Source organism: Trematomus bernacchii, unplaced genomic scaffold (assembly GCF_902827165.1).
Source record: "Trematomus bernacchii unplaced genomic scaffold, fTreBer1.1, whole genome shotgun sequence".
Taxonomy (NCBI): Eukaryota; Metazoa; Chordata; class Actinopteri; order Perciformes; family Nototheniidae; genus Trematomus; species Trematomus bernacchii.
The window spans coordinates 25,517,364-25,534,457 of record NW_022988043.1 but is presented as its reverse complement, the minus strand read 5'-3'; the positions used below and the strand labels follow the sequence as shown (position 1 = coordinate 25,534,457).

The following is a 17,094-nucleotide window of genomic DNA, read 5'->3' as shown; positions in this document are numbered from 1 at the left end:
GTCTTACAGTGTAGCTCATCTTCAGTCTGCTGATGTTTGCTATTGCCATTTCTGTGGTGGCAAAGTAAAAAAGAAAAGAAAAAAGATAACAATTAAGGACAAATGTGTGTGCTTTTTCAGCTTTTGACCTCGGTCACAGCCTTCTCTGCATTCTTTGCGCAAATGCCTTCTTCCTGAGTCACTTCTCTCCTCCATCACAGCGTTGTGGCTGTGCATATCACTTTTGCGTTGCTGGCGGAGCCTGCGCTTGTGCTCGGTTGATGACTGTCCTCCTCCTCATTCACTTGTTCACTTTTGCTGGTAATATTCTCCTCTGTACCTCTTTTCCTAATACCTCCCGTTTTGAGCCACATTTTTAACATCATTCAGCTTTCTTCTTTCTTTAGCTTGCTTGCAACGTTCGCTAATCGTTCGCGGGTAGTATGGTTGTCATTAGCAACGCCAGAAATACATTTTTAAAAAACAGTTTCAATTATCTCAAGCTTATTTTCATTCGTTGTAGTATTTTGATAGTATGATTTATTTTGTAATTAATGTTATTCAATCAAGCCTCAAACTGATGGCACTTGTCTCTATATCATGTTTTAAATTGAAGTTGTCTGAGGTCCTTACCACCAGCTGCTCTTGCAGTAACAAGTAGTGCACCTTTCTTACTGTCCTAATGTGCACAATGTAGTGACTGCTTTTCGTCTTTTTGTTTACTTAGTTGTGTTTTCTGTATTTGGTATGTCTGTGTTACTTATGTGTAAGAACCGTTGCTGCCTTCTTGGCCAGGTCAGCATTGTAAATTAGATGTTGTCTCAATGTTTTCATCTGGTTAAATACAATTATTTAAAAAAATAAAATAAAAAATAATTGTTAAAAAAAATAAACATAATGTATATTTCAGATTCCTCCGCGTACCACTAGCAGGAGCTGGCGTACCACCAGTGGTACACGTACCACAGGTTGAGAACCACTGTATTAGACTATTGAAAAAAAATCATGCTTAAAAAAAGTGGGGCTCAAATAAGTGGGGGAACGGCGATCCCCCATGTCCAACGACCACACACACACACACACACACACACACACACACACACACACACACACACACACACACACACACACACACACACACACACACACACACACACACACACACACACACACACAGAGCAGAGCGGAGGAAAGCAGAGACAGAAACGCATTCTAGGAAAACACTGCCGGGGAGTGCTGTACAGGGCCGTCCCTGGCCAACTTGAGGCCCCACGCAAAGTTAGATGATGAGGCCCTCTGGGTGTTTCTCAGGCCCCGGCCACACGAGGACGATAACGGTCGTATCTGCTACAGTTCTCTATCAGATAGACGGTTCGGCCACACGAGGCCGACATGGAAATGCAGAAAACGATAACGATAACGAGTCCCAAGGTGGGTAGATCTGCAAACTAAACGCTCTGGGGGGGGCAAACGGCTCCGTGTTTACGCCTATACGATCATGTCCTGATAACGTTGAAGCAATAGCCCCGCCTCTCCCCACCTCTCCTGCTCAGAGATCAGCTGCTGGGCTGTCAGAAGAGGGGGAGGAAAAGAGAGGCTCCGTTTTTTATTCTTATATTATTATATAGAGTCGTTATCAATTTGTTTTAAAGCTCAATAAATAACAAAGAAGACCTTTGACCGGCACTTTTCTAAAAGAAATCGAACTGAAACTCTGCCGCACGGTCCCCTCGTTCCTTGGAAGAGGCGGAGAGGTGGGTGTTTTTCATCTGCTGGTGGACTAACCAGAGAGATTTACAGAAGGAGCACATGCTTGTCTCGGGGAGGGAGAAAAAAAGCCAGAGCCACAGCGGAGAATAAACAGAAGGGCATGCCATGGTTGCAGCGAAGAAGAAGTCTTCTTCGCTGCTTTTGTGGCCGAAGTACAGCGCCACTTACAGGCCCGGCATATGTACTAAAGCGTCTCCAGCGCTTTCGAGCGGTCTCGTGTGAACGGACACGTTTCTGGTGCCTATTGCGTGTGGACGGAAGACTTTTTTGAAATCGATTTCGGTCCATTTGCGTTATCGTCCTCGTGTGGCTCCAGCCTCAATGTCGAGGAAGGATGCTCCAGAGCCACTATTTCAAGCATACTACGTCATTGAGTGCCGCCGAAGGACTGTTCCAATGTCCAGCATACTGAATTCTACCGAGGCCGGCGTACTTCGTAGCGAAAAATTTCGAGGCTGCACATGTGTCTTAAAATCCCCACAATGCTTTGCGCACGGACCAATTTCCAAATCTTTGGCGGAAATCGCGCTCCATTTAATGCGGGGCCTCGCATATGACGCACACCTGCACACCTGTTAGCCCAGGGGTCGGCAACCCGCAGCTCTTTAAGCCCTCTGCTCTGGCTCCCTTGAGTTTAGACAAAAATAAGAAGGAAATAAAATTTAAATATTTGTAGGACTATTTATATTTTGTTGCACGGTTGAAAATGTTTCGTATCTTGTATTTTGAGGTGATACTGTGACACAAATTAAAATAAATTTTAAAAACGGTTTTAATTAGGTCAACTAAAATATGCGTCATATCCTGCTACGGTCCCGCACCAGCGCCTTTTCTTGCAGGCGAATAACCGGACCCCCGGCTCGATGAGCGAACTGGATAAATCAAAGAAAAGAAAAGTATCGGAGGAACATAGGATTTAATTCTGCATGGTTAGAGTTATATGCTTTCACAGCAAACGATGCTAGCTTACCGGTATCTTTGATATGTAGAGAGAAGTTGTCAAAGGTGCTGCAGCCTTTACATATTGGAGGGAAAACACGGAAGAGGAAGACAGCTGACGATCTTCAGTCATAATTCAATCAGTTAACTCTTTTTAGGGTGCAGCTATATGTTTTATTTATTTCAAAGTGGGCCCATTTTAATTATATACATTTTCTTCAAATGTGCAGAGGACTCCCCAAGTGCTGTGTTGATTTATTTTAAAGTAGGCGAGGCCTGTGTATTTTTTGTAATTCTCCTTATAAGAGTTCTTTGTTTATTATTAGAGGTTAACAGTTTTATATAATGTAATAAATGCAAAAAAACTGCAGTTTTTGTCTATGATGTAAGAATATATACAACTTTATAAGCTATCAAGCTATCAAATAGTTTTGCGGCTCCAGACAAAAAATATTGGTGGAAAAGGGGGCAAAATGGCTCTTTTGGTCAAAAGGTTGCAGACCCCTGTGTTAGCCTATTCCACAATTCTTCGTTTTCCGAGGCTAGGAAGGATTCTTGCCTCGCTTCTGAAGCAAGTGACTCGGAAGACATGTGCTACCAAGCAAGCGTCCTCGACATTGAGAAACACCCTCTGTTTCGCGAGCGTCGACGGGGGGGGGATGCTAGTGGAGCCTCGAATGCAGCGGCGACACCGTGTCCCTAAAGCTGTTACCGTTTATGGTGTTCGCAGGTCAATTTTGACCCATGATTTATCTCAGTCCAAAACACTCAAAAGTAATGGCTATCATCCAATATTGTTTTATCTACATCATAACTAACTTATTATGCATTCATAACCGTACAATGCTGTTGTAATTTTATTTTATGGCCCCAAAAAACATTACACCACATATTTAAAGTGGACCTATCATGCTATATTTGAATAATATATTGTAGGGCCATACCTATATAAGGTATATTTATACGTTTTCTTTTTCAAAATACCAAACAGATCATGCATTTTAGCCATGCCTCATTTCGCTCTATTTTGCTCTCCTCCACCCCTGTCTTTGCATGCGCTGCAGCTGACCACGCCCCCCTGCAAAGGAGGGGGCCGAGTTACGAGTGTCATGTTACCATGCTGGTACCATGCCACGGCAACCTCTCATTCCCCTGATAGGTGGAGAGTTGGCCATATAGGCGGAGCTCCTCCGTCCTGACGTCAGAGAAATGTTCAAATCTGTATCAGTCTATATCAGATCCGTTGCAGCCCCGTTTTTAGATATTTGGGTATGGAGGAAAAGAGAGAGGGTTGTGTTTTCTGACTCTTGGTGAGTTCCCTGGAACACCGGGGACACATATTCATGTATAAAAGACATACAAAAGTGCATTTTGCATGATAGGTCCCCTTTAAGTAAAACATGTGATTCAATTCACTCATTATATTTCCTATAGTGAAGACAGTGGATCATTATGTTATCTGACTATAATAGACTAATATTAGAATACAATCTCCCCAAAAAAAGTTTTAAATTATTGTTACAGTGGATGAAGGGGTGTGGTGTCTAAAGTCAAAGATGAATCTTGATTGGGCCAAATTTGACCCCGAGTCACCCACAACAATGCTGCTGGGTCTTCCCAGACCCGAGCACCAAATTATAGGCTACACTTTTTTTTAGAGACCTTCAGACTTGGCTAAAATTGTCAAAATCAGTTTTTTTGTGTTTATATAGATGTTGTGGAGGATATCATGAAGCCTTTAAGTTCCGTTAAAGAAAACTAGAGCGTAGTTATTATATAATTTTAACTTGAAATGGGTCACGGGAGACCCGAACACAACATAACTTTAAAAAACAATATCCTGCAAAAGTTCAGACCTTCGCCTCTGAAAAGTTGGCACATATACTGTATAGCAGACATCCAGAGCCAGGCCCCGAGACAGAAACAGACAACATGAGCTTCAAGTAGGCTACAGGATGACAATCAGGAAACAGAAGAGCTTCAGAGAAACTGCAACACTAGGTGTTAGGAATAATCTTTATTTGAAGACTAACTATACACTTAATATAAGACGATGATAAAGATGCACCTGATGTTGAATCCTCTGAAGTCCCTCCCTGTCCACATCAGCTGACCAGAGGGCAGAGGCTCACAGCTGGAAACATCTCAGCAGCCTGTTGCTTCACAAACCACAAATAAAGAATTTAAGAGTTTTTTGACACTTTCCAATTTTCCTCTTTTCGGTTGTCCTTTGAAGGCTGATTTGATGCACCATTGATGTGATATTATTTATAACCTAAAACATGTAATGTAAATGTAGGATCTTCAGCACAATTCCGGGATGTTGCTTAGCTGGCTGTTTGAGATCATGTAACTGCTACAACACAGACACACACAACCACACGTGCCAATCTGACGAGGTGAACACAAGCTAATATCATTTTGTACTTGTAGTCTTAAGTTTAAAAACATAATTTGTATAGTTGTACTAATTTTATAATATACAACTTTTGAAGAAATACTGAAAACATGATTGACATGAAATCAGGCAATTATAGGAAAAATACTCGGCTAAGTGTAGCCTACTATTCTACTGTTTGTTCTGTTTCTTGAAGCCTGTTGATAACATTTACATTTGTGTAATCCCCTATGTTATATTCTCAGGATATTCAAAATTCTAAATAATGACTCTTTTAGCACAAATAGGCCAAAGTGCCGTGTCCCAAGTCATGTTTGCTCAACTTCCATAACAGATATAAAAAAAGCAATAAAACAAATTCTGTTTTATTTATTTGTATTGTTTAAAGTGTATTCAAAAGTGTGTGTCCAACGTTTGAATGTCCCCCCGTTACTCTGATTTAAATCCCCTGGCCATGCCCCTTTAATATTCTATTATTTGTATGACTCAGGAAGAAGAATTCATTTTGAGCAGGATAATCTTATTCGAAGAGCAGAGTTAGAATCGCTCTTCATTTAGATAGAAAGATAGTAGATAAGTACTTTATTGATCCTCTGAATTTACAGGTTTTTTAATTATTTGTAAAGAGCTTGACTGTTTTGGTAAAGCATACCGTGTCCACCCTGTTATTTTTTGTGGAAACTCATATATATATGGAAATATCTGGTTAATATATTTATCAAATACGTGTTTCTGTTGTCACCAAGGGATAGCTTGATCATCATCATTCAAGTAGCAATATAGTCCCCCTGTTACTGTCTTTCACAGTAACAGCAATCATTTGACCTAATCTCCTGAGCTGAACCAAAATATTGTTCTTATACTTTAACAAGCCATTATTAGCTAAGGACACCACAGACTATGGATGCTTTTAAAAAAAGGCCTAAAAACGCATCTTTTTAGAATAGCCTTTTACTAGATTTTTAAAACCCCCACATTTTGCCATGCCGGCATTAATGCCACTGCTTTTATTCTGTTGTTTTAATTGTTTTTGTTGTTTTGTTTCACACTTTTTATTCTGTAGCACTTTGAGTTTTGTTTACTCGAATGATAAGTACGCTTATAAATACAATTGATTATTATTAGTACAATTACATTAAAAAAATCATGGAATATTACGATTTCTTAATTTTTTATATTTAAATGGCTGAAATGGCACCGAATGCTAAATCCATGAGAGGGCAGCAGAGGAACAGCATATCACTACAAGTGGTGGGGAATAAACATGTCATCCCAAACGTTTTGCACATTGTCCTCTCAGCGCTGTTTTGTGCCAACCCCTACGTTTTACAATATGTTTGAAATACGCAGGCTGATTATGTCCAGAATGTTCGACACATTCAGGTGCTTCTGTTTCAGGCTCTTGTTCAGGGCTCCTCCCAGGCTCCCACAGACGTATTTCTCCTGGCAGTGTGGTGAAGGTTTGAACACACGGTTGAACGTTCAGCGTTCACAGTGCGGTAAAATCCTAATAGTTCTAACAGATTTTATCCTGAGAGATTGAAGGGGAGAGTTAAATTCCCCCACATGACTTGAACGCAGCGCCGCTGGGAAGGGGGGGGGGGTTTAAAGGAGGGTGTGTCCCTCTCCCACAGCTCCGTCAGTGTGTTCCTCCGCTCACTGTGTCCTCCCTCACCGTCTGCTTCAGTCGTTCCCGACCCGCTTACTGCAGGCCCGGTGATGTTGGACAGCCGGTGACAGCTCAGCCTCTGCAGGAGTCTCCGTTTTTCCGGCTCGGTTCCCTTCTTTAAACACTGCACAGACCAGGAGTCCATCCGCGGTTCTGAGTTTCCTCCAGCATGGGGGACGTGATATCCAGTCACCTGGATGAGGGCAGGCGCGAGCTGATCTCAGGTGAGTCTGCGCGGGCTCTGGAGCTCTGGCTCGGCTGGGGTGGCGGTTTGACACGTTTCTACTGAAGCTAGGAAAAATGAAAAGACTGTAATCTGAGCAGGATGTGTGGTTCTCTTTACTGTTTGTACTTACCGACATACATTTTAGTTTGTCTTCTACTCGCATGTAGTAGCGTCAGTTAATGCGAGATATCGCGAGGAGTGGACAGCACGGTAACACCGGGTCATATCTGACTCACAGCAGAGCTGGGGGGGGGGGGGGGGGGGGTCATCTAAGTATCATACTATAAAAGCAGAGGTAAGGGGAAGTACTCGGATATTGTACTTGAGTAAAAGTACCAGAGTGTAGGAATACTCTGTTACAAGTAAAAGTCCTGCACATTTCACATTATTAGTCAAAATCTGCAAAGTAACTAAAGGTATTAAATAAATGTAGTGTAGTAAAAGTACACCATTTATCCTCTAAAGTGGAGTAGAAGTACACAGTAGCAACAAATGTCCCTCAAGTATAGTACTACTTAAGTAAATGTTCTTAGTAACTTTACACCACTGTATAAAAGTAATTTAACTGATTACTTTCCGTTACTTTGGGATTACCTCAATATCAAATACAATGCCAATAAATATAGAGAATAACAATCAGTAAGATGTTTTTTTACCTGGATGTATTGTGTAATACACAACACAAATTAAACTCCAAAAAAGGAAACTATGTAAATGTTTGTCCATTTCTATGATGGTTAAAGCTAGCCACTAACTGGAATATCTCTTCAAACTCTCCAAAGTGACTGGAACAAAGCTCAACTCTCGTCTACTTTCTGTACATGTCTGTATTTTACCTTCCCTTTTCTTATCATTTGAGGATATATTCACCTCCTCCAATGACCTTTCTGTGTTGCATTAAGTTTCCATTCTTGATTTCTGCATTCAACTTTAGAACACATGCAGTGAACTACCTCCTCAGGAGAAAGAGAAAAAAAGTAATGTTACAAGCCAACTGAGTACACACGTACGCACGCACGCACGTGCGCGTGTCAGATTTGGAATCTGAGGTATGCATGAAAAAGCGTGCGTGATTGTGTGTGTCCTCCAGTCCTTGAGCTGCAGCCACACAGTCTCTGCTGCCGAGACAAGGACAGGGTCTGGCTGTCTTTTAGGGGAAGTGCCTGGATTTATCATTGACACGCACACATTCACACTTTCACTCAAAGTCAATTCCTGTTAATGAAATGGGTGAAACACATGTTGTGTACTTGACTTATCAGACTTTAGGTTATCGTGTTGATAGAGGGCTTCATTAGTATGTGCGTTGTGCTAGCTGATGATTAATGAGCAGCTGATGAATGGAGCACCCCTTACTGTGGAGAAGCCGTGTCTTGATCCTGATAAGAATAATACTGGAGACTCTGGAGTCGTATGTAACCAGTTAGCGGCCTGTTTGACTTCCCTCATAACCTCGAGGGTGAGGTCAGCGTGGGAGGGGGTGGGAGCGCAGATCACCCGGATCACATGGCTAACCTCTCATTTCCTCTCTTGAAACTGGCATGAGCTCACATGTGTTGTGGTTACTCAAGTCAGGCGTATGCACGTACACACAGTTACATGGAAAGCAGATTTATTATTGCTTGTTTATTTGCTGTTTGTTGAAAACCAATACACTCTAACAAATGCACATGAATGCAAAAAGACACTCTTTCTCTTATTTACTCATTTGTGTATTTCCGTTTTGTATGTTTTTGTTCTCTGATAAATGCTGTGCACTGAAACTGTTTTTATTTCTACTAAAGCAATCGGAGATAGTACTGACAATATTTTTTTGAACATTTTAAAGTAAAATACTTAAATCTGGTGCACTTTGAGCTAGTGTTGTAGTGCTAGTACCGATACTTGAAAGGTACCGCGATACCCTGCCGTTAAAAACGTTAAGATTCCTCCGTGTCATTAGTATCGGTACTTTAAGAATGACAGGGAAAAGTACTCCGGTGAGAAAGCGCTGTTTTAATAAGAGCTGTGTGTGTTCAGCGCTCTGCTTCCACTCCCTGCACTGCAGCCGTGCCTACCGTCCCTCCCCTCTCTCGTGCACGCGCTAGCTGCATGTGAGAAAACGAGAAGCTGCAAGTGGGAGTGCAACTGCCGCTGCGCCTCGGCTTGTTGACAAAAAAGACGGCAGAAGCGAAATTTGGAAGTATTTGAGCTATATCTCTGACAGTGAGGGCAAGCCTACGGACACCATGAGGCCTGTCTGTAAGACATGTTTTAGATCCCTGCAAACCAAGGGAGCCAACACATCAAACTTGGCTAAGCACCTCGCCGACCGGCATCCAGAGCTGTTTAAAGAATTTAAAGACAGACAGGTTAGCGAATGTGATAGATAACATAATTACATCATGCTCAAGCCCATGCCCTCAAATCTAAGTCAAACAAGTGTCATTTATTTTGTGACAAACGAACGTTTTCGTAGTTTGACGAGGCAATGGCAATGATAACTGTCTAATATGGCTATCTTTTTAGCTAACTTACCAATGTGGCTAACATCTGCAATGTACATTTTGTCAATAATTATTTATATTACTGTACTATTACATGTTAATAAAATATAAAGTTAACTATCAAAGAAATCACATAAACTCAAGTATAAAGAAGAGACCATGTTGTAAGAAAACACTTAACAGATAAACTACAATTTTATTGATCATGAAAATAATAAAAGAAAAGTATCGAAAAAGAATCGGAATCGCAATTCTTGACTTGGTATCGGTATCGAAACCAAAATGTTGGTATCGTGACAACACTACTTTGAGCACACAATTACTAGAGACCTGATCTAGGGGGTACAACTCTAAACACCCATATGAAAAAGATCGGTTTACATTTTATTAATCAATAAGTATGTGAACATAACCAATAACCTACCATAGCCAATAACAAATAAATGTAACTGATTTTATTTTTGTTGTTCATTTATATCTTATTTTACCTTAACATTTATTTATTTATGCATATTTTTGTATCTCTCCAACTTTAAACAATATTTTTGGTTTACTGTCCTATAGTATACATTGGAATGATTTCAAACCTGTTTTTATTTATCCTAATAATTATAAAGGAGTGCCTTGGAAATATGTGTTTACATAATTTGTGGTCAAAACGTTTGAGACCTACTGAGATAACTTAGACTAAAATTAACTATCTAAACCCTCAGAGTCCTTTACCTCACTGAGCCTCTCAGTCAGACAGGAGAGCTCTCCTCCACCCTGGTTGTAGAAACATCTACTTCTTATATCCGTTAGTGCAGCTAGCACCAGATTCTAATAACAACAGCGCCGGTACCGGTGCGCCCTCTCTCTCTCTCCCTCGCTCGCTCTCTCGCTCCCACGCTCGCACTTTGGCTCTGAGCTGCGGGCGCCTGATAAGCCAACATCCCCCACTTTCATCACTTACAGCGCCCATCGTACAGGGCAAATGAAAAGTGTAACCGGGGTGAAAAGGGTGTTACATTTACTTAATTATGAATGTTGTTACATCAAGGCCAAAAATTAGGATGAGTGCCAACGGTCAAAAATGTTTTTTCCCCTCCCAGAGCTTTGCCCCCCAGATCTGGCGCCCCTATGCCAAAAATCGGCCCTGCCAGTAGATACAGTGGCAATGTCTCAAGATTTAGCAAAAATACACCTTTTATTGAACATACAGTAACACAAATCCACATAACAAACAATCAAAAATGAAAAAGGGTCGCCACTTATTATTATTTTAATATTAAGTGGCGACTATTTGTATATAGGGGAAACACTGACGTTGATGTTCTCTTTTAATGATCTTGTGACCCCTCAGATTTTTATTTGAGGGTCCTGACCCATGGATTGGGACCCACTGCTCTGAGCAGCTTCATTATTGTTGTTGTAAAAAGAAACATGTGTTTCCTAATTATGGGAATCATTGCCTGGAAGATAACAAACAAAATTACAAAATCTAGAATGAAACCACAACAAAAACATAAAAAAAAAAATACACAACTATTTTTGTCAAATGAAAGCAGGGATCCCAAACTTCATGTAATGCATAGAGTAGTGGGTGAGGGGCCAGGAAACAGGAAATCCTAATGTGGTGTGTGTGTGTTTTCTGCCCCTGTTAAACCCTAAAGTTCTGGAGGGAGTGTTAGGGGCCCAACAGGCCGGCTCTGTAGCCTGAGAGGTGTGGCCCTCACCTTAAAACAAGCCTCTCTGTGCGGAGCCGGTTCAGATAGAGGAAGTACCTGGGACCCCACAGAACACACACTGCTCTGATTGAGACAGAGCAGGTCTGGAATGATCTCATGAGGTCAACTTTAACAAACAGCCACAGAATGTTTCTGCTCAGGTTATTACACACTGACTCCCAGACAAAGGGAGACAGGTAAACACACCTTTTAAGTTTTAAATGAATGAATCCAGATTATAAGTATCAAGTTTAGTCAGCCATTTTTCTAAACCTGTAAAATCAAGAAACAGTCATATCTGCACCATAATCTGAAGGTAAATCCTGGATCAGCGCCTTGCACTTTGAAGAGCTGCTGCAGGGAAATGTTTGAATTAAAGCTGCCATCTAATTCCCCTGGTAAACATGCCTAAATGTGAACTCACTTGGTGCTCCACTACATCCTTTCACAAGCACAGCCGTCTTCTTTCAGCTCTAATGGGAACACAGTCTAAATTTATGAGTCAACCTATGGGTCTATCTCAGTGGAATGTTTTTGTTAAGGCACTGGTGGGGGGGGGGGGGGATTGGGGGTTTGTCTTGTGAGTCTATTAAATAGCAGTCTGGTCTCAGCTCAGATCTCTATGATCAACACAGGCTCAAGCAGTAGACCTGCCGTCAGTGATAGGATGATCCGTGTACTGCAGCTTTGATTAGGTGACGTTGCCACAGTGATGAAGGGCACATGGTGGCATTATCAGAGCAGAAAGCTGTAGTTAGTGTGGTATCCAGCTGCAGAACAACAGAGCCACACGAAGCAGCAGCTCACAGCGCCTCTGATATCTTCTTACCTCTAACGCCGTCATGTACTTTGTAAAGAAACCTTCTGCAATGTGACGCGGTAAAACATTAAACTGTGATTGGGAGACGTTGGCCCAGATACAATTTATTTCAGTTACTGTTTTTAAGTTTCATTCATTAATGGGTTACATTTAAATTCTCAATGTCCTAGATAATTGAACCACACAACTGGTTAACGTTATTCAGTTTTAATATTCCACCGTTTCTGAAAGAGCATGTTTTTTTCTTCTGCAGTTTGGTTTGGTAGTTAGCTCTAAATACTTCATTAACACTGATGGAAGGTAAAAGTAGATTTACTACTTGACTGTACTTAAGTAAATGTTTGGGGGAAATAACATACTTTTTACTCCACTTTATTTATTTATATGACTGATTTGATGGTGCTTTATTTGAATGACCATTAACACTTCCACCCCTAACAATGGTAAGCATGATTGTTCTCTGGGAACTTTGCTTTACTTTTCTCCTTTTACATTTTTTTGTTAAAAGGCTTTTAGCTTTAACTTTTGCCAAATAATTAAATCTGGTGTAACACAGTTGCTCATATTTTGTACTGATGATTCAGCCTGAACACTTTCATGTCCATCCTCACACAGATCTGTGCAGGACATAACCTCTGGACCCCCAACCGGAGCTGCTCAGTGCCGCTCAGCCATCTAAGATGCCTCCCATTGCATTTGTAGATTCAGCAGTACGTGTTGTTCTAAGTTGAGTTAAATGAAGCAGTGTAACAGAACAATCGTTCCCCTTGTCAGATATGGTCTCAACCATTGTAGGTGCTGCTGTGTATGTCTTGCAGAAAGTGTAATTATTTGTCTTCTTTTTATTCACAAGGCAGTGATAATACTGTGTACAACAGTGTCCACAAAATCAATGATTATGAACAGGATATAATAACATGACAGAACTGATGGTCCATGCTTTGTTAACTAACACAGAATCCATCTTTAGGTTTAAGGCCAGGGTAGGAATTTCACGACGGTCTGGCCGTTATGCCCCACAAATAATTGTACGTCCTACGGCCACCATGGCCTTTGTGCCCCTCACACTATTAAAATCTCGAAGTTGCTTTAAAAGCGTCAGAGCAGTGGTCTGGTCTCTGAACTGCATTATGCTGCGTTCACAACGGACGCGATGCGAATATTCGCATTGCTCTAATCGCTGGAGCTTCACCGCGGCTGTCAGCTGTGTTTACTCCTGTCATTCAAACAGGACGTGCTGGAGGGGGCGGGGGCTTATATTCATGTAAATACTGTGGTAGATACCAACTACAACAAAATGAACATATTTACCGTGATTTAATTGTAATACACGTTTCAAAATGATGCCGAAGTAACAGCATACTGATACCGGTTAGTAAAAACCATGAATTAATGCTTTGACAAGACGGCAGGCGAAAAAACTTTTAAAATGCGTGTTTTCTGAATGGAGATCGGATCGATCAGGCTAAACTAACCTGTAGCTGCTCCGTCCAAACTCACAACAACGTCCTAAAGACAGAAATAAAGCAGCGACTGCATTTGCCATGACAGACAGTCTGTGTTTTGTTCATGTTTAACTTTGTTCCAGTTTCTGAACAGATATGAGGAGCTGTGTGCTAACAGCTAACGGTAACGGCTGATGTTTTGGTTTTCTGATTCAACGTCAGTGGCTGAGATCCTCACTGCTGATTGGCTACTGCGAGAACGCGTCACGCAAATTTGACGCTCGAGTTGAAAAATGTTATTAAAGAGACTCTCGTACACACACACACACTTTAGCATTTCAAAGTATTGCTTGTTCATACAGTTGATTGTTTGAGCTTCACTGTGCACTGCTGAATGATGTATGTGCAGAGTTTGACCCTTATAGGCTGTTTCTTCTGCTCTGAAATTGAATATATGTGACCTGCTCCATCGAAATCAGTCGCATTGACCCGAAGACACATTTTGAGTTGTATGCACTGTTAGAAAGAGGAGATTCCTAGTTTTTGTACTCCAAATATTAAGCGAAATATGTCACATTATATAATGAACACATATGTGAGAATGCTGTTCATTGACTACAGTTCAGCATTCAACACCATTGTGCCCTCCAAGCTGGCCATCAAGCTCAGAGACCTCGGGCTCAACAGCGCCCTCTGCGACTGGATCCTGAACTTCCTGACGGGCAGACCCCAGGCAGTGCGGGTGGGAAACATCACATCCTCCACCCTGATTCTTAACACCGGTGCCCCTCAAGGCTGCGTGCTCAGCCCTCTCCTCTACTCCCTGTTCACCCACGACTGCGTGGCCACACACAGCTCCAACACCATCGTGAAGTTTGCTGATGACACGACCGTCATCGGCCAGATCACAGACGATGACGAGACGGCGTACAGAGAGGAGGTCGAAAACCTGACATCTTGGTGCCAGGATAACAACCTCCATCTCAACATCAGCAAAACAAAGGAGCTGATTGTGGACTACAGGAAGCAGCAGGGAGAGGGACACGCCCCCATCGCCATCAATGGGACTACGGTGGAGAGAGTCAAAAGCTTCAGGTTCCTTGGGGTCCACATCACTGAGGACCTGACATGGTCTCTTCACACCACCACCATCACCAAGAAAGCTCGACAGCGGCTCTTCTTCCTCCGCAGGCTGAGGAGGTTCAAAATGGATTCCAGGATACTCTGCAACTTCTACAGGTGCACGATAGAGAGTATCCTCACTGGCAGCATGACGGCCTGGTACGGCAGCTGCACCGACCTCGATCGTAAGGCTTTACAGAGGGTGGTGAAAACTGCACAGCACATCACCAGGACGGAGCTGCCATCCATGGAGGACCTTTACTCCCAGCGGCTCAGGAAGAAATCACTACGGATTATCAAAGACCCCCATCACCCCAGCCACAAACTGTTCTTTCTGTTGCCGTCTGGCAGACGTTACCGCAGCATCCGGGCAAGGACAAGAAGATTCGGAGACAGTTTCTTCCCGCGGGCAGTGAGACTGTTAAACAATTGAACTGTTGAAACAACATCAAACATTCAACTGCTACTCAGTAGTATGTATCTAATACCTAATATATATATATATCATTCCAATAACTTGTATATAGACTCATACTGCACTATTCCACATCATAACTTTATTTCATTTTTATAACTATTATTATTTTTGTATTGCTCTTGCTCTTATTGTTATTATGTTATGTTATTATGTTGCATTGTTGGAGAAGCCTGTGACATAAGATTTTCAACTGCATAATTACTCTGTAGCTATGTCAGATTGACAATAAAGAACCTTGAACCTTGAACTTGAACCTTGACTGTCACCGAGTCATCATTTTGAGAAAAAGGTCTTTAAAGTTTCCTCCTCTCTGGAATCCATCGATCTGATTGTGTGTGTGTGTGTGTGTGTGTGGTGTGTGTGTGGGTGTGTGTGTGTGTGTGTGTGTGTGTGTGTGTGTGTGTGTGTGTGTGTGTGTGTGTGTGTGTGTGTGTGTGTGTGTGTGTGTGTGTGTGTGTGTGTGTGTGTGTGTGTGTGTGTGTGTGTGTGTGTGTGTGTGTGTGTGTGTGTGTGTGTGTGTGTGTGTGTGTGTGTGTGTGTGTGTGTGTGTGTGTGTGTGTGTGTGTGTGTGTGTGTGTATGTGTGATGTGTTGTGTGTGTGTGTGTGTGTTGTTGTGTGTGTGTGTGTGTGTGTGTGTGTGTGTGTGTGTGTGGGTGTGTGTGTGGTGTGTGGGTGTGTTGTGTGTGTGTGTGTGTGTGGTGTGTGTGTGTGTGTGTGTGTGTGTGTGTGTGTGTGGTGGTGTGGGTGTGTGGTGGTGTGTGTGTGTGTTTGTGTTATGTGGTGTGTGTTGGTAAGTTGGGCAGAGCCTATTGATTATAATGTTTGATATTTTAAAAAAAAAAGTGATCTAGTTTTTCTCATATTGTCATTCAGTGGTTTTTCTTATCAGAAAGGGAAGTTATTTATTTGTAAGCTCCAAATCCAAATGTTTCCCCTCATGTGGCCTTTGTGCCCTAAAAAATATTGTGACACTAAAGGCCAAATGGCCTTTCCCCTAAAATGACGAAATTCCAAGCCTGTTTAAGGCTCTTTCTCTCTCTGTCCTTCTCTTTGCATTTACATTTAGAGAAAGAGTTCTCAAAATGTTGTTGTGAGTGGAGTAGGGGTGGCCGGTACTGATTTGATCAGTCAGCAGTTTCACATCCTGCCAACACATGGATATTGGGATTTTGTGAACACACATGCTCAAGGTTAACACGCTCTCTTTAGCACAATACCGGAGAAAGTGTTTTGAATGATTATTAAATGTGGGTTGAAATAATGGACTGGTATACAGTTTATGGTTAAGATGTGAATGTTTGTTAGCTATGGGTGTCTACTTCAAAGTTTATGTAGTGTAATGTTATTCCCAGTGTGGCTGGTTGTCCTATGTCAGAAAACAAAGCGATTGCCCCTCTATTTCAGAGGTCAAAATCTTAAAGCATAGTGAACGTGTGAAAAAAAACAGTTTTTCTGTGAGAATAAGCGCTTTCACACCAAGTACTTTTCCCAGGATTAGTTCCCGGATCTTAGTTCCCCGGAAATCTTTAGTTCCGGAACTATCTAGTAGATCGCGTTCACACCGGATTAAGTCCCTGAGGGAGCCGCTGACGTCATTTCTTCTTCTGCTTTGGGTTTACTGGCAGGCCTTGAAATCTGCATGATCAGGGATATGCTTAGTAGGGAAGTCAATGGTTAGTTGAAATATATTAAAACGTTTGCTGAACTGTTCTAATGCAGCTAGCACGCTCAAATAAGGTGAATATCATCTTTAAATGTTTCTCCTGTCGTCTTCTATTGTTTTAAATATATAAGGTCTTTGATTTCCCCTCAGTTGTGCGTTGCAGTCTAGGTCATGTGATCGTGCTGAGTGAATTTACAAAAGAAGCTTATCACTCATGGTGTTTCAGCAAACACCAGATGATTACTAATTTCACAAATAAGTGCTGATTTATATTTCAATGGACAGAACCCGCTGGCAGACGGTGTGAGTAGGGCTGGCTACTGAACTATTGAGTAAAAACACCTTGTCATTCAATACCAACTTTCAATACGTGAGGCGAAAATCTCATCAGT

The 17,094-nt window shown here is 41.8% G+C and overlaps 1 protein-coding gene across 1 annotated transcript in view; it reads left to right on the top strand.

Annotated features, from left to right (window-relative positions):
- Window positions 1-6,686: 6,686 nt before the first annotated feature.
- niban2b (niban apoptosis regulator 2b) overlaps window positions 6,687-17,094 on the top strand; it is a 43,133-nt gene continuing 32,725 nt past the window's right edge. Inside the window, exon 1 of the mRNA XM_034118107.1 lies at window positions 6,687-6,979. Coding sequence (XP_033973998.1) covers window positions 6,925-6,979 — 55 coding nt within the window. The 5' untranslated portion in view covers window positions 6,687-6,924. The remainder of the gene's footprint in view (window positions 6,980-17,094) is intronic.